This window comes from Sprattus sprattus (genome assembly GCF_963457725.1).
Source record: "Sprattus sprattus genome assembly, chromosome: 5".
NCBI classification, from domain to species: domain Eukaryota; kingdom Metazoa; phylum Chordata; class Actinopteri; order Clupeiformes; family Clupeidae; genus Sprattus; species Sprattus sprattus.
The window spans coordinates 11,943,614-11,964,558 of NC_137924.1; the positions used below are offsets into that span (position 1 = coordinate 11,943,614).

The following is a 20,945-nucleotide window of genomic DNA, read 5'->3' on the forward strand; positions in this document are numbered from 1 at the left end:
GCAGGCTTGCAGGGCAGAGGTGGGGGTTGGGGAGGCCACGCTGGAAGGAAGGAGGTCTTTTTCTCCTTTGGCGCCAGCAGAGGGCATGATTCAGCAGGAACACTATGGAATCTGGGTAGTAAAGGACGACTGGTGTTTGGAAGTGGCGGAGGATGGAGAGAGTTCTGGGGTCTGGGAGAGGGGAGGCCTGGATGCCTGGCTGGCAGGGCGGGTGATTGGGGGCCTGATGGGCAGACTCCTTGTGGTAGTGGCACAGGTAGTTTGGTCTGTAGGCCACCAAGAGCTAGTCTGGAGATTGTACGTACAGAAAGGGAGTCCCTTCCTCCTAGGGGCACAGCCACAAAAAATATTGTTATTAAGTATTTACATATTCATTTTTGTACAATGATTAATTAAGTAATTTAAAATGCACATGATTACCATTGTCCCTGTTTTCGACAGGTTTTGGTTTGGGCACATTGCTATGCTGTAGTCTCTGTTGGACAGACTGTGGTCCAGGACTGAAGGTGTCAACTTTCTCCTGTCTTGTTGTTACACCTCCTTTGGGCTCTGCACACCCACACACACACACACACACACACACACACACACACACACACACACACACACACACACACACACACACACACACACACACACACACACACACACACACACACACACACACACAAAAGAGAAGACTCAGCTCTGACTGCCTGCACACCAAGAGCCACAGACCGATGCACAAGGTAAAGGCCAACACTATGGGAAGCTGTCAGTTCCACTCTTCCTAGCTGTCTGCCATATCTGCCACACACACAAACACACACACACACACCTGCTGCATAACAGGGCTACACTGTTAAAGTAGTCTGCAGGTGTATTGCTTTTGAAGTGCCCAAAAATATCAGGCAAAACCGAAAGTGTGTGTCTTAGATTTAGTGGTATTCAGTGGGCACATTTTTACTACTTACTCTCAAGAACTGGAACACTTCTGTCATGAGTGAAAGTTTTCTTGAGTCGTTGTCCCTTAGCTATGTCTGATAGCAATGCGTTTCTCCCTCGCTGCTCAGACCTGTTCAGTGACGGTTTCTCTGTGTTCGCCTGTAGTCATCCGCAGAACAGAGGTAGTCAGTCCATGATTCATGATAGCTGTGGTATATTGGATCGATTACTATACTAGTAGCATAAAGTTACAACAATAAATATGACCATTTTCACCACCAGGTGGCTCTGAAGAGCTGACTTTAACCAGAGTACGTAGAAGTACATTCTGTTTTGTGTGTGCCCTTGGATGCACTCTGATTTATGATTTATAGATGATATATTTCCTGACTTGATGTGTGTAAATGAGTGAAATGGTTTACCATAATACTGTAGCTTACCACAGCAAATGTGGGGGGAGGAGGAGGAGGAGGAGGAGGTGGAGGTGGGACTGGCATCTTTTCTCAGACCTTCCTCTCTGAGACAAAGCTGTTCTGTCAGATCAGAGTCAGATTTGAAACAACACATGCATAGTGTGGGATAGCAGTTTGTAGCATCTTAATATCATGTACATATTTTCTGTTCAATTGCATTAATTACCTGTTACCAAATGCATTGTATGTTTTATGATAACCACGGCTTTAAATGTATGTGCTTGAGACAGATTCATTCAACATTCCTGATTATAGCCTTAGCAACACCACCATCCTATCTTTACCATGCTGATGTTATTCTGTTAAAACGTTGCAAGATGAGAGTCTGAAGGCACAAAAGAGGTAGATTATGCTGAATCAACAACAGGCTTCAGCTTGAGGCCTGAGATATAGGACAGCAGGAAGGAAGGCACACTGCCCAAAACCTCAAGTACTTCCTCAGCGCCCCACTTCACTCCTCCTTCCAGAAAGTTCTGCAGCGACCGTACTCCATCCCAGCCCTTTACAGACAAGCCATCTATGTCAAAGTGCAGCCTGGCTCTCGTCAAACCACCCAACTCAACTCACACATACCCCTTTGTTCTGTTTACCCCAAAAGCCACCGAGTGCCTCTCCACATGTAGAGCGTGTACTTTGCATTATCCTCAGATAATGAGCCCTTATTTTCATATCCACGCAACTGCGATTTCAAAAAAATAAACACATTACTCTCAGTGGATCTCCCAGAGGGACCTGCTTCCCCCCTCAGTGACTACTCTACTCTATTTCATTATGAAGGTATACATCAGCACGTCAGCCTCCATGCTTTTCAAATTCAAACCCCATTGTGCCACAGGAGCTTCCCTTCACCCAGTGTTGTATTATTAGCATGTGTGGATCTCACCGCATGGATGTCATTCACAGAGCAGGACGCTACACGCACACAGGGTCCATTTTATGACTCACACCCCCCCACACATCATAAACAATCCTCCTCACATCTCCCAACTGTTTTCAGATGCCTTCACTGCCAGACCCATATGCTGTGTTAATCTATGGACTTTATATAGATTGAGGCCCTCTTAACAAACCCCCCCTTTTGCCCCCCGGTCCTGAACCTATTTTTAGCCCACTTGGACAGCACCATTTAAACAGTCTATGGAATGAGAATGCATACGGGCTCAGCTGTGGGGTGGTTCAGTTGTGGACTTTAACATACACACGGTTCTCATTTTGGGTAAGGTTGGTTGGCTCCACATAAGAAAGAAGAGGACAGCACATCCATGAAACAACCAGTGACCCCCACAATGCTAATGATACAAATCAGGTATATCCTGTGTGAAGTAGCTCTGACTATCAGTGTGTGTGTGTGTGTGTGTGTGTGCGTGTGTGTGCGCGTGCGTGCGAGTGTGCGAGTGAGCGTGCGCGTGTGCGTGTGCATGTGTGTGTGCATGTGTCTGTTAACAAAAATATCAACTCATGATGTGCTGTAACTGTCCTTATACTCTTATAGCTTAGTATTTAGCACACCCCACACGCACATATACAGATATGCACACAGCCCGATAAAGGCATTGAGAACAGCTCTCATCAAGAACTCTTTTGTAGGCGAAGTAAGTTCAATGTCCTGAGACATCAGCTCACAAAAGATTTTGCTGTGGCATCACCTTTCTTTCTTCAATTTCCATCAAAAAACAAACACAACGCTATGCAAAGCGATGGACCCCATCATCACGATATCGTCTCTCTACAAACAAACAACCCAGATCAAGAGCTGTGCAAATACTTACCCTCACTTCTACGAAGGCACCCTCCAGTGTTCAGCAATGCTCAGAAAGTGTGCTGAAATCAATCAGAGTTTCCAGACACGGCACTTACTGTCACACAGGCATGACTGTGCCTCTTGTGAGTCACACATTTCCTCATTCACCAGCCGTCTTAGACACACTTGTGGTGCATCAGTTTTAGACAGTTTTCAGACAGCAAATCAAATGGGACTTGGTGTTGGTTAAGTGACAAAATATCTAGTGCTAACCGTAGGGCTTATAAGTAATCCAAATGTCGAAGAGGAAGCCCAAACCTTGTTTCAAAGACTTGATTCAGTCTTTTATAAAAATGGTTTGTAATCAAATAAAAAGATACACTGTAAGATAAGACAACTTCAAATGAAGAGTTAAAAAACAGACTTACATTTAATAATTATAGATGATTCACTGACATAATAATGGCAAACAAAGTAAAATCACACAGACACCATTATAAATACTGTATACATATGTGCCCAGATGCCTTGCAGAGTGCAAGATTTAAACTCCTACAGTGTGGATAGGGCAAACCAAAAACATTTCCTATGCCATATCTTTTGCTTTTCATTAGAGTCATTTTTAGCTTCTGTCTGAACTCAAACTCAAACAGTAGGAGGGAAGATATTGTAACTTTTGTATATTCGAGGGGTAGTGTTTTTCAAAACGTGTGTTAACGGTTTTAGCATATTTCTGCTAAACTCAGCTGGATTTAGCGAGTCCACTATTACTGATCGCTGTCACTGACTGAAAGAATCACTCAAAAGTTGATCTGTAAAAACTTCAAACTATACCACTAAAACACACTATAAATGTCTATTTATTTTTTACAAATATTTTCCTATTCCAGTGAGCTGTTGAGTGGTCATCAAATGCTTCATCTCAGGAGCGTGGCTGCCGTTTAGGGTGTGAGGCTGAGTTCAATGAGGCGGCCAGCAAACACTCCCAGTGTGCCGATAATACACACTGCCATGAAGACACAGAGCAGAATGTGGTCCAGCACCATGGCAACAAACTTCCACTCCTCACAGGCCTGGTAAGAGAACAAGGGGAAGAAATTAATCTGACAGCAGAGAACACAGAAATCTACACACAATACATGCACAACCACTGACTGCCCCTGTAGGATTAAAACTCCACCACAGTCCCATTGCAAATTATTGTGAGGAAAATTAATGTAACACCACAAACCATGTATCTATTACATTCTCTCTTACATTGTTAGACTCCTCGTCTGATTTCATGGTCTCAGCAATGTACTTGACCCCCTCGATGGCACTGCGCACATCCGGATTCTTGAGGATGGGGGATTGGTATGTGACGCTTGCTGGATTTGGCTTGCCAGAGATGTCTGAAATGTCAAGGTCGGCAGAATATATGCTCTTGTTTTGCTTCTCCTCGGATGGTCGCTTCATTGTAGAAAAGAACATGAGGTTGGGAATGGTATCGATGAAAATCTGGTGAGAGAGCACACAAAATTGTTGACATACTTTATGCAGTGAGGAGACATATGTGAATGAATTTGACTTCCACCTTAAGAAATGAAAACCCAAATGAAGCACTTAAATATTGCTCTGTGTTTCCATATGTTAAAAGCTTAGGAGGAACCATTCTACCAGTGTGATAGGGGTGCACACACACACACATATATATATATATATATATATATATATATATATATATATATGAAAATCTGGTGAAAGAGCACACAAAATTGTTGATACACTTTATGCAGTGAGGAGAAACGAAGCACTAAAATATTGCTCTGTAGATGACAGCACTGGGTATGATTGTTCCATACGTTAAAATCTTTGGAGGAACCATTCTACCAGTGTGACAGGGGTATACACACATATATATTATTTAATGATTAGCTCTATTCTAATAGATTAGCCTGGTAGTAGGATGCGAGTGAAGTGTAGAACTACTCGACTGTCAGGCTCACCTTGCGGACCCATGAAGGCATGGTGTGTGTGCTGGGGGAGCGGTGGTGTGTGTTGATGACGATGACGGTGATGATGATGGAGGCGATGACGAAGACCATGGTGAACAGCATGTACTTCCCAATCAGGGGCACGGCGCTAGAGGTGGAGGGGATGAGCTCCACGATGACCAGCAGGAACACAGTCAGAGACAGCAGGACAGAGATGCTCAGGGTCATCTTCTCACCTACACACACACACACACACACACACACACACACACACACACACACACACACACACACACACACACACACAAACACACACACACACACAGCAGAGGAACACAGTCAGAGACAGCAGGACGGAGATGCTCAGGGTCATCTTCTCACCTGAGAGCCAGTTCAGACAAAGAGATAGACACATTAAACTGTGTTTCCACTGTGTTTTATATAGAAAATATCCACAAACAAGTCAGCAAATACGTGTAAACATACGTCAAATTAAAAGTCTAAATCTGTTTCTAATTCTCTAACTGTAGAGGTTTCTACAGAGGATACGCCTATAAAGAAGTTTACTGTAATGTCTTTGGGTTGTGTGCCGCCCCAGCATGACATAGCAGTCTATAGATAGCATGTTACTGGAGACAAACATTGTGTCAAGGTCAACACAGGCAGGGGACACGTTTGTGTGGCGCACAAGAGACACGAGCCAGCTGCACACAGCAGAAACGAATCTCATGCACTCAAACACTACTAATGTCTAATCTCAGATCAACTGGCACAATTGGTTGGGCAGACATAATTCAGCCGCTTCACAGCAGTAGACCAAACACTGTTCTTTATTGTATGCCCAACCAGCTTTCCTTTCATTTCACTGTGTGCTTATAAAGGTCTTCTAATTGACTACAGCCAGTTTGTTCAAAGCAAACACAGCTACCACTGGTGCAATAGAGATAGCTGAGAGGCCTCCAGGAGTTTAATTAAACCGTCTATTAAATCAATACCGTAACCAGGAACACTGGCCTGGTCAATGGACGCTCCTCATTCTCATTTACTTGTAAGAATCCGGGGACTTAAAAACCCATCCACCGACTGGTTCTTGAAGCCCCTGGTGATTAAGCACTCGAGAGGGCGATGGTGTGAAAATACTGCGAGTGATAATTGCACTTGTTCTGCAGCGCTTCACCAACCATCACAGCTTCAGAGGAGATAAATAAATAAATCAGACTCTGCCACTCAAGGTGATGAATCAACCCTGACTCAGGCGGAGAGACGTGGTTATGTGGGGCGGGGGATTGGTGACATATTGTCTTTCCCCCCTCTGCAATGCAATTCCACATCTCCCTGAGAACTGATCCACTTGACAGGAGGGGGGAAGGCCTCTCTGAGACCACAGCTGTGTCCTGGAGAATGGATGGGGGTGGGTTGCCTGACCAAGCTTAACCTAGACAAGAATCCCACCGTGCAATAAGCAGAGGGCAGCTGAGACCGGATCTACGAAGCCTCACAACTCACAAGAATCAGGTCTCTCCTGGTCTCTCACATGGATATTGCATGGAGGGATGACGTGAGAGATCCAGTTGCAAAGGTCCATAAACAACCCAAACTAAGGGCAGCAAGCACCAACACAAAGTGCCACAGTCCCACACAGATCAGTGTCACAGCTTCACCACCACAGGGTAGCAGGGGACGGATCAGAAATAGGCGAGCACTGATGTATAATACATTAAAGGCAGGCTCCTAGCCATGACAGAGAACTGAGGCTTTGAGGTTAAGGGGAGGGAGCAGCTGGGGGCGTGGGGCCAACAACACGCGCTGCCACATCAGTCACCGCTCTCTCAGTTGACACGGCTTACATCAGACCATCATGCCAAAGGGGCCTGCACTGCATCCAAAAATGACTGCAAATGAAAATCTCCTCATACCACTCTTTCTCTCTGAGTATTAGTGACATGTTTACTACAGAATCCAAAACTCAAACGTGAATTAGGCTCTCACTATGCACCGCTATACTAACACAAATGACTTCAAGTTTGAGGTAGAACGTGGCAATCTGTTACCACTCTCTGATACATCACCAACATAGACAAGACAAAGGCAGAGATAGTATACTGGGTATACAGAGATAGTATACTGGGTATAAAGAGATAGTAAACTGGGTATACAGAGATAGTATACTGGGTATACAGAGATAGTATACTGTGTTGTGCTACTGTGAGGAGCAACCAGCAGGGCATACCAGAGTCCGTGGGCAGGTAGAATACGAGGCCGGTGAGGAAGGAAAAGAGCATGCAGGGGATGATGACGTTGACGATGAAGTAGAGTGGCAGACGCAGCATGAGGAAGTGGTAGGTGATGTCCAGGTAGGGCGTATCCGGGCAACAGGCGTAGTACACCCAGTGCTTCCAGCTGCGGTAGTCCTTCATCACCCACTCACCGCTCTCCATGAAGTTGCTCAGGTCAGGGCGGTCGCTATCCTGGTGGCCAAAGAGAAATAGAGCTGCACAGTCGAGGCAGAAGGTAACGCCAGACTCACATTCTAACTGACCATTTAGTCGTCTATGCCAGAACGTTGCATTATTGAATCCATCTTACGAGTCAAAATGTGAATTTATAGTTGTGTGGGGATGTTCATAAACCTAAAAAAAAGGACTCAAAATGAAAGTTCAAGTGAATGCTGAAAATGAAAATCTCCTCACTGTTACCACTCTATGCTCTGAATACCAGTGACATGTTTATTACAAAATCCCAAATTCAAATGTGAATTAGGCTCTCACTATGCACGACTATACTAAAAACGGGACTCAAAATGAAATGTGACCTTCTGATTACTAGACGACTTCTCTACCGACTGTACCACTGTATGTTCATAAACCTTAGTAAAAAAGGGACTTGAAATGAAATGTGAAAGTGAATGCTTATGTGGTAATTACAGGGTTGATGACAACCAGCTTGCCATCGTAGGTCCAGGTGCCCAGCTTCATGCTGCAGTTCTGCAAGTCAAAGGGGAAGTGGAGCACGATGATCTCACAGTAGCTCTTGAAGATGGCCGGCGGGTTCCAAGTGATCATCCCGGTGTGTTCCAGCATCGCTTTGGTCTCGTGCACGATGGCAAAGTCACCGTCTGCACTGCAGGCGTCAGAAAGCAAGGGGGCAGAGGCAGAGGCAGGAGCGAGTGGGAGAGAGAGAACGTTAACGCAGAGAGACAGCACTGCCCGGAGCTGGTGCACGGCACTGCCATAACACCACCGGCACGTGCCAACCAACCAGAGCACAGGCAGGCACCCGTGCCCGTGTGGCAGGGGGCTGGTTGTCAGGGAGAAACAGCATCGTATCAGACGGAGCATATGGTGTGTGGGAACCTGTGATGCCAAGGCCTGATTTAGCTCGATGAAATTTGAGACCCCCCCCTTCCTCCCCTCCCCAGCCACCCTGTACTGTGTGGAAAAAGTCATGTGATGAAAAACTATCAACAGTTCTGTCTGAGGTTGTCTGTGGACATAACAGGAAACCAGATCTGGACTGATAGTAAAAGGGATGGAAAGAGTCCATATGTCTTACTTGTTGTACAGAACAAGGTCGGGACGCCAAATGTCCGTGGATGGGATTCTTATCTTTTGGATTCCTCCATAATCCTGAGGATCCCATTGTAAATTCACATCTTGCCATTTCTGAAAGGGTAGTAAATACAATTACACAGAAGCTACATGATGAGATTCAAAAGATTTAATGGTCATGCATCCTCTAAACTCAAGTCATGATGGGCAACAATTATCATTTTAATTATGGCAGTTTTTTGGGGAGATTCATACCAGCTGTGTATGGTTTGCGAGACAAATAAAAATAAAAACACACACACCTGCTTCAGTCTAACGTTGCTTGTGACAATCTGATTGACTTCATCCTGCCAGAGAGACGAACAGATGATGAATAAGGGTAGGTACATTCACATCAATGTTGGCACTGGAAGGGGAATGTCTTTTTTTTTTTTTTCATACCACACTAATGAGCTGGATAAGCTGCAGCCCAACGGTAACCACAACAGAGTCCTTGAAGTGATTGACAGGACGGACTACTTTGTTGTAGCCTTTGAATAAGGTTTTCACCAGACGCGTTTCATCATTGGAGCAGCGGCCAGAGCCTGGAGGAGACACAACAGCTTCGGGTTAAACCTGCAGTATTTTTGGCAAGATAGTTGTGGTGAGCTGTGGCAGTGACTGTGCCATAAAAACAAAAGACAATGAAGTTTAATCTCTGTATCCCACAAGGCGGTCTATATTTGTCTCTACGTCTGGTCATTGGGACTCTCCTGTTGTTTGGTGTGACGGCAGTAAATAGGTTATAAATAGGGTGAACAACAAGGAGAAACGTCCATGTTGAATTGTAGCTGTCTGGCCAACAGTACCTTAGCTAAGCTATTATGTCCATAATAGTTATTATACAAGAGAATTCTAAGACAATTTGAAATAGTGTATACTATGCAAATTAATGAACCCCCCCCAAAAAAACACAATTTGTCAGGTAAGATTTATCATGAATTATGCAGATCATAGTAAAAGAGATGAATCTGGTTTTGGCACACACTCAGAGGATGTGTGAAAAGGCCATCCCAGATTGAGTTGCAGGGAGGCATTTGCTACTTCCTCCTCAAGTCTAAGACGTCCGGTAGTATTACATTTCATCAGAATCTGACCTTCAGACAAAATGTGCTGAATATTATCAATCAAAACAGCAAACAGTCTTATAGTCTCCTGACAATTGGTTGAAATAATGAACAGTGTTAAAAGCATAAATCAGAAACTTGTCAACAACAGCGGCTGGAACATCACACCTGCATCTGTCAATCATTGCTCCGGTTAAGATGCTTTGAAAAACACAGCTGTTCTTCCCTTTTGTAAAGTCTTTCAAACTTTTCGACCTCATGTGTCTTGGAACCCCAATGGAACAATCATATCATTTAGTTTGATGTTAAAAAAAAAATAAAAAAACTTTTAATGTTTTTATTATTCATAATGTGTTACAAATATGTGAGTATGTTAGTTTGTCAGCTGAATGTTATCCGACAACAAAAAGACAATGTTTTTGTCATTTAAGATGGGTGTTATTTCATTTATTTTTGTCAGTTGGCATCAGGCATAAAGCTCACAATGTTCAAAACCGCACACGGAACCTACCTGCCAACACAAGGAGAAGAGGACACACACAATACAACCAGCTCATGATGCCTTTCCCCAGTGTAATCCTCCAAAAATCAGATCAGTTTGGCTTCTTCTCTGGGAGTAAGAGAAGAGAAGAGGCGTCCATTCAAAAGTGTCTCATAGCAGACAATGTCTCTCTCAGTGAGCTCTGTGACCAGTGGCCACCGCTCTGCTCTCAAAACGACAACTGTGACGGAGAGCGGATCTGGGTGAAACTCCTCAGTCATCTCACACATGCCATACCTCAGATGTGCTAGACAGTACGCAAGCTCATATGTCACACACGTGAAGTCCTGGACCTCACCCATTAGTTAGAATGTTGATGTCTAATCACGATTGTCACAATTTACAGATAACATACCTAGGACAGCAAACACCAAACACTTGCATTATGGGTCAACAAAAGCCTAATTTGGTTTTCAAAGGAGCCTCTCAGCTCTAAATGCAGATCATGCTAACGCATGGTTTAACCCCAAGAGAGATGAGCCCAACATGTCAGGTGAACAAAAACGAAATGTCTTAGCAATTCACAGGACGATCAGATAGCGCCTGGGGGTGGTTCTCACTCAGACATGCTTTGTCCCCCCACATAATGGCTTCAACATCAGGGACGACACATCAAAACACCTACAAATTGTGATGAGGTGGGCTCAACGCTGGAAAATGCTTGCTTATTTATGTATAATATATTTATTTAATTGTTTTTCTTATTTATTAATTTGCCAACATGAAATCGGTAGTGAGGACCAAAGCAAAGTTAAAACACGTCACTTTTATAATCCTGTCAGCTCTGGTTGCAGATCACTGGCCACGGTACCCCTGCCCCCTCCTGGACTGTTCACCTGCCCCTCCCTGCAGAAACGATGGGAGCAGGCGACTCAATTTCCCCCACCACCTCCAGCTGCTCAGTCAGCCAGACACTCACCCTTCGCCTCATTCATCTTCTTTAGAGGCAAATGGCAATCTTGGGCAATGGCTGTATTAGGATCAGTGCCTGTCCCTAAACCCTGGTCAGAGCACCTGAGTCTACAGCCCCATCCCCCTCTCACTGCCCCTTTGCCAAAATGAAAGCCATTCGTCCTTGGGGAGGAGAAAAGCCATTCAAAATGTTCAGTCAGCCTCACCATGGCAAGGCAGCTGGGTTGTGCCATCCCTTTTTGACACAAGGCCTTTCACAAAACCAACTCTGTGCCTTGAAATAGAATGAATAAAGAGAGGCAGAAGGAGGGAGAGAGATATAGACAAGGGGGGAGAGAAAGAAAAGAATAGAGACAAAGACCAGGGTGGGCTTTAAGCCTTCATTTTGTTTTTCTCATGCAACTATATTTCTTCAAACAGAACTCATTCAAATGGCATGCAGTACCCACCACAGGCTGGGATGTCCCACTGGTGGGCCGTTCTGTTGCGAGTTAGCTGTGGCAGCTAGGATTATCTAGATTACCCTTTTCATGGCATAGATTACTGTGTGTGTTCGTGGGGTATTTACTTAACATTTCCTTTCAAATATAGAAGTGTCACTGAGAGGTTACAGGTTTAGCATTCTTTCACTTTCTGCCTGTGGCTGCAGCCCCACGGGCAAGGTCACCATGAAGGTGTTAAAACTAAATATAAACCTGACAATTATAGCCTTGAAAACAAATGTTTGCCAGTACCTGCCTGTTTAGTGTCCCAACCAAATATGTCCCCTGTTTAGTGTCCCAACCAAACATGTCCTCTCGAGCAATGGCGTGAGCATTCTAAAGGAATGAGGTGAAATGTACAACTGGATATAACAGTCAACCCAAAAAAAAGTCATACTACGTCTCCCTGTGAATAATCGCAGGCCATTTCAATATTTCAGTATGCATTAGCATTTAGCTATGTAGGTCAGCATGCTGCGCACAGAAATGTCGCTGCATCTCAGTCCAATCAACAAAGAAAGGTCAGTAGGCTTACGGATCAGAGACCATAAAATCCCAAATCATAAAGCAATCCCATAATTATTGTGGGGGACAAAATGACAAGCATGAAGGAAAGGCGTGTCGAGGCCACATTATCACAGTGGATATCGCCAACACGGAATATTTCTGTGGGAACCTCCAAACTAGCATGCACAATTGAAATAATAATAATTTTAAAAATACTTCAGCATCGATACATTTACGAGTGGTGTTTATTTTTAAAATTGAACTTTGCTTTGCCAACGTAATTTCTCATGGTTAATAATGATCAGTGAATTTACATCACTTTCTATACATAATGCTGAACTTTAATTCTTGTAACATTAGACTGCAAAATGACCTTGTTCATTCCTTTCACTAGGGAGCCACAAGAAACTGATACCAACAATAGGCTACATGTCTTAATATCTTGTAAAGCGGGCGCACACCGTCTGTGCACATTACAGCGGACACGGGTTTACTATGCATGGGCAGAATGTAGAAAGACAGAAGGTGGCGAGTCTGGAAAGGTCAGATCTTATCAGGCTTTATGGCTTTTGATAATCTAACATCAAAGATGTGTTTTCCACGATTACGGCAGAGAACAATGGAGCATGATTTAATGGGATTTCATGGTAAATTAGAAAATGCCAGCTGCAGTCATTACTGCCGAGAGTTAGGTGTCCTCGCTCACTTTAGCCCAGGAACACAATCACTGGCAGCTTCATGGGGTATCTGACGATGGCTAAATGCAAACAAAATATTAAATACATTTTTAAAAATTCTCCTTCACGTCCACATATAAGCAGGTAATAGGTTTGTACATACATCTGTAAATAGGAGAGACGAGGCATGACTGCATCTCAGTGCGTGTGAGGACATTGCCTGTGGTATAATTAAACACAGAAATGCAGTAAATCCCAAGTGACAGTGTGTGCATATGTATCCAGCAATTAAAAATCTCACTGTGGAAAAAGGATTACGCCTGTGGTCCTGTCAGTTTGGTGATTGTCTCCCATCGAATGAGTGTGACGGACAGGACAGGGAGATGGAGGATGCTAGCGGGGGGAGTGACGTGAGGACGGTTCACAGAGGTGCCTGGATGTCAGTCTAAATATGTAAAAACACACACACACACACACACACACACACACACACACACAGCCGTCCCACTCGTCAAGGTCAATCTCTCTGTATTAATACAGCAGGTTCATTAACAACAGTGCAATGGAAAGAATAACCATGAATAATGATCACTGGGTTGATATAACAATGGCTCAAAACATGGATTACTTTATTGTGTGCAACCAAATCAATTAGTTGGCTCTGTACACAGATTTCTGAAAGTAAAGTTTAATAAATTAACGTTTCCATGCTCAAAATCAAATACAAATCAAACAAAAACATTACATCGGAAATCAGGGACTGTACAAATTATGTTGAAGGCTGAGTGCAATAGAGTTTGAGGTGAGGCTAGCACGAATGAAATATTTAACAGTAAAAAGGTTTGATTGATGTCTGTTTAAATAGAAGGTTCTGGAATCCACCTGTAGTGGTACTGCATATAAAAACAAAAGAGGCAGAGAGGACTGGTAGAGAAATCATAGTGAGTGATAAACCGTATCGATTACATCCAGGTACAGTAGACAATGTTTCATAAAAACAATTTGCCCATTCGGTCAACCAGGAACCACTGTACATCCACAGGACAAAATAAAAAAATAAAACAAAGCACAGTCACAATGCTTTTGAACTTCACAATCTTAAAAAAAAGAGAGATAACACATGCTGGGGTTACAGCTACGAAACTATCCAAAATAAAGAGACACTCTGCAAAATCTGCTCTGCAAAGTTTGCGTTTCTCGACAAACCCCCGACAAAAATGGGGAGGAAGACATGCAGGACGAAGGTCCATAATCCACACCCATCAAACGGGGGGAGAAAGAAGAAGAAGAAAGGAGTGTGAGTGTTAGTACTGCATCCACTGAGAGTGGAGCCACTGGACTAGAATTACGACGGGTCCTTCAAAAGGTTTCAAGTCTTTGCACCAAAGAAAGAAAAACAAAAAAAATACCAGACAGAGTCAATCTCGTCTTGTATCAAAAAAACGTTTTCTTTGATTCCTTCATGTGTTGAGATTTTGGAGGCAGGGTACAGCTGTGGATTTAGAACAGGATGTCCTCGTTCTTGATGAGCGTCTCCACCACCTGCCGCTGATGGCGTATGTCGTTGAGGGCCGTCATGGCATCCAGATCGGGCGCTCGCATGAGGGTCGGCCCGAAGACGATGCCGAGGTTCTCCGCGTTCATCTTGTTGTCCTTCTCATTTTGGGTCACCCTGAAAATCAACAGGGAAACACATACAACCCATGGTCAGACAGAACTCTATGGAGGGCCATGCAGGAAACAAACAGTCTAACACCTAAAGGAATGCAGACTCTCCATCCAGAAAAATAACCCAACGACCAAAAGGATCAAGACAGGAGTGTGAGAAAGTGGTAAACACAGGGGAAGAGACTGCACCAGAAAAAGGAGTGTAAGATCAAAAGGAAAGAGAGTTTTGTGAAGTCAAAGTGGGAATGTCTGGTGCTCATGAAGGGAAGTCAATGTGGGAATGTCTGGTGCTCAGGAAGGGAAGTCGTTGTGGGAATGTCTTGTGCTCGTTAGAGGCGTGCGTGAAGGAAGGGGCGCTCACCTCTTGAGATGGGCCATGAGATAGCGCAGTGTCTCGTGGTGAGCCGGCGGCAGCAGCTTCAGAGCCTCATGCAAGGCCTCCAGGCGCTCGTCAGGGTCCGTTAGCTCTGAGCACAAACACACACACATATCACAGTCAGAAACAGCCACTCAGCCAAAACAGCAACACACAGGGCCCCTGACTGTCAACAGCCCCCCTCCTGTCCTCTCCTCTCTGCCTCCAAGCCACTCATTTCCACTGTGAGTCATGTGGAGGAGGAAAAAAAATGCATTTGAGCCACAGTAACAAGCAGCCCATAGCTGTCTTTATCAATCACTACTAACTACTTTCATAGATGAAAAAAAGAGAAGTACGCACACTGGGTTGGAGGAACATTAATCAGAGAGCCTGAGAGCTATGTTGATACTCCGCAACAAAAATTTCAGGCCTAAGCCTTGCATTTCCATGGAAACACCAATGGGTAAAAATTCTCTCTTGATGCAATTATCACGCTTGGTGGAATTACTGTGCCGAATTTCCACCCTAATCTGATAGCCCTACCCCCAGAGTCATGAACACCGTAAATGTGCAACAAATCACTGTGTGGGCTGGAAATAATTCAATCATGCTGGAATCTGCAGGACACGCTAGGCAAATGGGCTCTGCTGCAGACTTACTTCCGGCCTCGATGAACCTGGGGTAGGCGTCGTACGTGATAACGGGGATGGGCAAGTCCCTGAAGTACAGCTTCAGTGCGCCGGTGATGATATTGATATCTTCATAAACATTCATAGAGATGTCTGCCTTCTCGCCATCTGGATGGAGAGATTATAAAGACATCACGTTACAGACAGACACGACACACATCAGGAGAACAGAAGATGAAAGTGTTGAACAAAACACTGAACGTGAATATGGGTGTTGCAATATCAGCGCTCAATTGGAAAGGTGGGAGAGTTTCTTCCCGTCTCCTCAAACAAAGGACCGAGTCAGAGACTGAATGCATTTGGACAGGGTCTCTGCAGCGGCTGGTTATGTGGGCGCTCTCATGTCTACAGGGTCATCAAAGGCTGGGTATGTGCTGCTGACTGCTGTCTCTGGGCGGCCCTGCTGGCCTATAGCGTGGAGCGTGTCCTAGATCTGCTTCAGTTCTGTGTGTCTGTGGGAAGCGAGAGTGGGCCCGACACACTGCCACAGGTCATCTGCCTCACCCAGCCGACCAGAGCGGCCCTATGGCTCCAGGCTGTTCCATAATCCCAGCAGCTAACTGCTGCCTGGCTGGGGCCCCAGTACTCAGAGTACAGCAGATAACAGAGAGGATCAAATCTCCATTTCTCATGCATTCTGTAGTGCCCCCGTGGACCGGGGGTTATGGGGGTTTTGCAGTCTTTTCTGGTGGGATGGAATTTAGAGAGGGTGTTTGCACCGTCTGAGTGTGGGCCTGTCAGGAGCTCTATGTTTACTGATGAGAGACTGAGCAGGACAGAGCTGCTGCTGCTGCTGCCAATCCCCAGCCAGAGGTCACATCTGTACAAGCCACCCCGCACACAGATGGACCTTAAGCCTCACACTCATGTGTTATAATGCTGCATTATACAACAAACAGAGGGCCTGTTTCAGCATTTTCAAACAAGATTGACCTGAAAACTCCACACAGGCAGTGAACTATCACACAAGAGATTAGGAGCAGGACTGCACATGACAGAAGATGTAAGAGGTACTGCACCTCTGTCGAATGTCAGCTTGGCATCTTCTATCAAGTCACTGAATCCGGAAATCCGGTAGATTCCTTCTGACTGCAAGCCTGAAAGAGAATCAGAAGCTTCACGATTACACCAATCTTTTCTTTCTCGTTTCAAATTGGAAAAAAATGGCTCTTTGCATATTTATTTCTTCATTACCAGCCATGCAACAAGGGAAAAGACACAAGCAGCTGTGCATCTGGGTGTTTATCCTAATGTGTACATATGTGTGTGTTTTTGAACATATGTGCGTGTGCATGTATATAGAGTGCATTTGAGCATGTGTTTATGTATTATGTATTATGTATATATGTATGCTTGTCTGCATATGTGTGTGTGTGTGTGTTTTACACATGTCGGTGCATATGTCTGAGTGCTGCCCACCTCTGGACTCGATCTCCCGTATGCACATATCCACCACCATGGGCCTCTTGCTGTTGTGGGCCTTCACCAGGGTGGTGAGGTCACAGCTGTAGACCTTCTTCACGTGCTTCAGGTCAGGCTTGCAGTCATTGGGCACCATCTTGGAACACTGCTTGTGGACATTTAAACCGCAATCTGGAAAGGGCAACAACCAAAAAAAAACACCAAAAATGTCAGTAGGTAGAAAATATCTGTATAATACTAGATAATACAGTCCATACTAGAAGCAGTAATACATTGTTATACAGGGTTCCTGAAGGTCTCTGAAATGTTTTCCCTAAAGACTCTGTGATAAATATTCCGGCGTTTTTATTTTTTTATACTGTTTGTTATTCATGCTTAGCATGTGTGTTGACAGGGTTGAGCTCCACTCATGGCTTTGCTGAGCTTTCAGTCCCTGAGATCAATAGAGCTGCCTTCCGTTTCATTGACCACTTGAGCATTCTCTGCCAGCTGATGTCATCAGTTTTTGATTGGCTGCCAATGACATTACCAGTGTCACCTTGAAACACACCAGCAAATGTCCAGCAAACAAAGGACCCTCATGTCATAGACATGCAATAAAAAACCCCTGCAAACCTCTCGCCCTGAGAAACACTTACATTATATTAATGGAATAGAAGTTTGACAATTTTTGAAAGATGCCAGTAAGTAATAAAAAGTACAAAAGAAATTAATAAAAAATAATCAAAGAACAGAATAACACAAAGAGCACTACACATCCACTCTTATCACAGATGGGAATGTAGCTCATATCAAAGGAGGAACGGAATTGTTTATAAAAGATTAGAAATCCCTATTTCACCCTGCTTTATATAAGCGAACTCCCCCGACAAACAGAAAAAAAACCCCAAACATACGCATGTCCTCAGCCCCTGCGAATGAGCCAAGTGAGAATCAATCAAGGGAACATGTGCGAGTTAGCGAATAAGCAGCTTTCTACGCCGCTATTACACTAATACCAACTCATCCTCACCACGCACACTCCATCATGGACGAGACCAGACCAAATCAACATTTCTGCACATTTCAAAAGTGGAGTTCCCCTCCCCTTCAAAAGAGCCCAGCTTGGGGCCTGAGTGGAGACACAGGGAGAGGAGGCACAGGGAGAGGAGGCGGCGGCTGCTTTAGAGCCTGGTCCAACATGCAGAGAGCTAAGAGGAGGCGGGCGGCTGCTTTAGAGCCTGGTCCACCATGCAGAGAGCTGAGAGGAGGCAGCAGCAGCAGCAGCGGCGGCGGCAGCCCAGAGAGCACAGATGTTGGGGAGAGAGGCGACTGTAGTAGCTCTGCTTTGTGTTGTGTATGAGAAAGGGGGGTGGGGAGGAACAGGGCTCTTAGAGAGAATTAAAGGCTCACTGAGAACAATGTGGCCTGGAGGAGAGAGGGGGGAAAGAGACAGAGAGAGATAGTGAGGCTGGCATGCTCCGTTCTCGTCCAAATCTGTGCCTGCGCACAATGGCCGTGGAGGCAGTGCCTCAATACGCTGCGGGCTACACTAGACCTCATTTTACTGCCTTTAAATGGGCCATCTCTTTCAAGCTTCCAGCGGCACTCTGCTTTCAAGTTCTGTAAAAGAGCTCAGCACATTAAGAAAAAAAGAAAAGAAAAAAAAAACACCGGCTTCCCCAATCTCATCTTAATCAGTTAAGATTTTAAATTGAATAGAATAGAAAGGCCCTGAACATTTTCCCCCTGCCGTTCTGCAACAGTAAATCTCAAAGAAACACTGTGGCGTGCTTCTTTTATGTATCAAATTAAAACGGGATGGGGGTAAAATGAAAAACATTGTGCGGACTGCTGAAATGCAGAAAAAAATAAATGCAGACTTCAACTAAAAAAAAAAATGACTTTGGTTGATTAAAATAGAGGCCCCTTGAGGAGTCCAGCCTTCATTTGAATTCAGCGATGCAGAAATGTAATTACTTAAGGAGACAGACCTCTACGCCGAGATGAGAGACAAGCTCTTTAATAGAGGGCGCCCCATTGGTGCGTTCCCATTTAAAGCAGCGGAGGTCCGCTCCGGGCGCGCTCATCTCGTCAGCTCAGGGATGACCCCGGGTCCCAGGTGGGCCGGGAGAGGAGACACCCCTGGGAACCGGCGCGGCCCCAGAGGCGCTGCGGAGCCGGCGTGTGCTCGCACTGTCAGTGCCGTCGCCATGGCGAAGCACTGTTGTCTGGAGAATGAGCTTGGCTGGTGGGTGGGTGGTTGGGGGGTTGGAAGGGGGCTTGTGGGTAGAATACTGAAGGTGAGGCAGAGGGGGGGGAGTGAGGGGGACACCAGGGGCTCATAAGCGCATCATTACATTGTCAGGACCTCTTCTCTATGCTGTGACCTCTTATGGCGGAGCCCCTTTTTCAGCCTGTCTCTCTGCTCTGTATGCGGGCTGTGCTGAGATCATACCATGGGAAGGACTGTGCTGCTGCTGCTGCCACCACTATTGTATATCAGGCTCCACCGGATCCCCAAAGAAAGCCAATGGGATATGCATTGAAAACCAGCCTGTGTTGTGGCAGCTGAATTTTAATGTGTGTGTATGATTGTGTGTGTGTGTGTGTGTGTGTGTGTGTGTGTATGTGTCCTTTGGTGAATAGCGACTGTGTGTGTGTGTGTGTGTGTGTGTGTGTGTGTGGAATAGAGCTCCATCCCCACGGCGCCCTGCCTCCCTCCTCATTACAGAGGCATGCCAGCTTTGTTTTTCTTCACAGGCATGATGGCATGAGGCTGGGGGTGGTGGAGGTGGTGTGTGTGCGTGCGTGTGAATGTGTGAGTGTGTGACAGAGAGAAAGAGAGTGTGTGTGTGTGTGTGTGTGTGTGTGTGTGTGTGTGTGTGTGTGTGTGTGTGTGTGTGGAGAGCAGGGGGTTGTTCTCTGATGAGGAAATGTGGCACAACATGCAGAGGCAGGGGACGGCTCCCTGGCACCAGCCCAAAAAGCGTTGAATCGCACCACCTCCAAAAAGAGAGGGGAGGGCACAGTCTCACTCCTCTTCCCTCCCACCCCACAGCAGATTTAAACATCAAATAAGACTTCGCCGTCCTACTTTCCACCATCATCACTTCGTCAGTGAAAACAGGAGACAAAAGCAGAGAAAGCAAGCAGAGGAAACAAGCCCCACTCCGCAGAGAGCAGCTCCATTAAATAACCGCTTTGAACGCAAGCTGCTTTCAAAATCAATTCATAAATAATTCATGGCAGAGTAACCTGAAAACATATGTGTCCCTCACTTTGTGCTGTAAATAAAACATGAAATACACACATATCAGCCCATTTCTTTTCCCACATTCTGATACCAGTTCCTTCATTCTCTGTGTGAGAATCAAATTAGAAAAGGAAAATCCTGAGAGGTTTCGGCGCCATAGAGACAGTCTCTTTTGGAAGACAGACTGGGAGTACATTATTGCATCATGCGCATAGCGCTACATGCTTCAGGGGACTGGGTACGGATCTCACTAATAATAAAGACCCGATGCCTCTAACATCACATCCCCCCACATCATTATGTTACTGCCGAATAATCACGATGATCATCCAATATTATTAAATTGGATAAAATTGTAGAACATGTTTTTCATCAAAACAGTCTTTGTAACAAAGGATGCTCCTGAATATCCATCTTAAATGGCTTTCAGAAAGACAGTTGATATTTCATCATCTTGCATAAAGGCTGATTATGATGTCGTAAACCAGTAATATAAGACTCAAAGCAGAAATAAACAACTGTGACCCACAAATCACTCAAAAGATAAAGCATAACAAAAGGATTCCGAATAGTGCCATACTGATGGAACATCAATCCATCATTAGACCCAGTAATGTGGCAAAAGCACACTTATATAAATGTACAGCTGGGGCTCAATGACGCCTAAAGCCCCCCACACTCATACATAT

The 20,945-nt window shown here is 45.0% G+C and overlaps 2 protein-coding genes across 2 annotated transcripts in view; both read right to left on the reverse strand.

The window, feature by feature from the left end:
- Positions 1-3,544: 3,544 nt before the first annotated feature.
- Positions 3,545-10,474, reverse strand: LOC308365351 (acetylcholine receptor subunit alpha). The gene is made up of 9 exons (XM_080838741.1): positions 10,277-10,474; positions 9,101-9,243; positions 8,962-9,006; positions 8,664-8,773; positions 8,036-8,231; positions 7,342-7,579; positions 5,124-5,347; positions 4,396-4,635; positions 3,545-4,211 (listed from the first exon to the last, which is right to left on the reverse strand). Exons 1-9 carry the CDS (start codon positions 10,320-10,322, stop codon positions 4,080-4,082), a joined length of 1,374 nt encoding a protein of 457 aa, XP_080694867.1. The 5' UTR covers positions 10,323-10,474; the 3' UTR covers positions 3,545-4,079.
- Positions 10,475-13,777: 3,303 nt separating this feature from the next.
- Positions 13,778-20,945, reverse strand: part of LOC308365222 (N-chimaerin-like) — a gene marked incomplete at its 5' end in the record, with an annotated part of 9,997 nt that continues 2,829 nt past the window's right edge. The window contains 5 exons of the mRNA XM_080838595.1: positions 13,778-14,556; positions 14,914-15,019; positions 15,570-15,707; positions 16,619-16,696; positions 17,019-17,192. Of these exons, the coding sequence (XP_080694721.1) occupies positions 14,385-14,556; positions 14,914-15,019; positions 15,570-15,707; positions 16,619-16,696; positions 17,019-17,192 (668 nt within the window). The 3' untranslated portion in view covers positions 13,778-14,384. The remainder of the gene's footprint in view (positions 14,557-14,913; positions 15,020-15,569; positions 15,708-16,618; positions 16,697-17,018; positions 17,193-20,945) is intronic.

Coding starts and splice junctions, on each gene's coding strand:
- LOC308365351 (XM_080838741.1), bottom strand. CDS start 10,322: ATGAGCTGGTTGTATTGTGTGTGTCCTCTTCTCCTTGTGTTGGCAG. Junction 8,774..8,961: donor GCAACGTTAGACTGAAGCAG/GTGTGTGTGTTT, acceptor CTACCCTTTCAG/AAATGGCAAGATGTGAATTT. Junction 7,580..8,035: donor AGCTGGTTGTCATCAACCCT/GTAATTACCACA, acceptor TTTGGCCACCAG/GATAGCGACCGCCCTGACCT.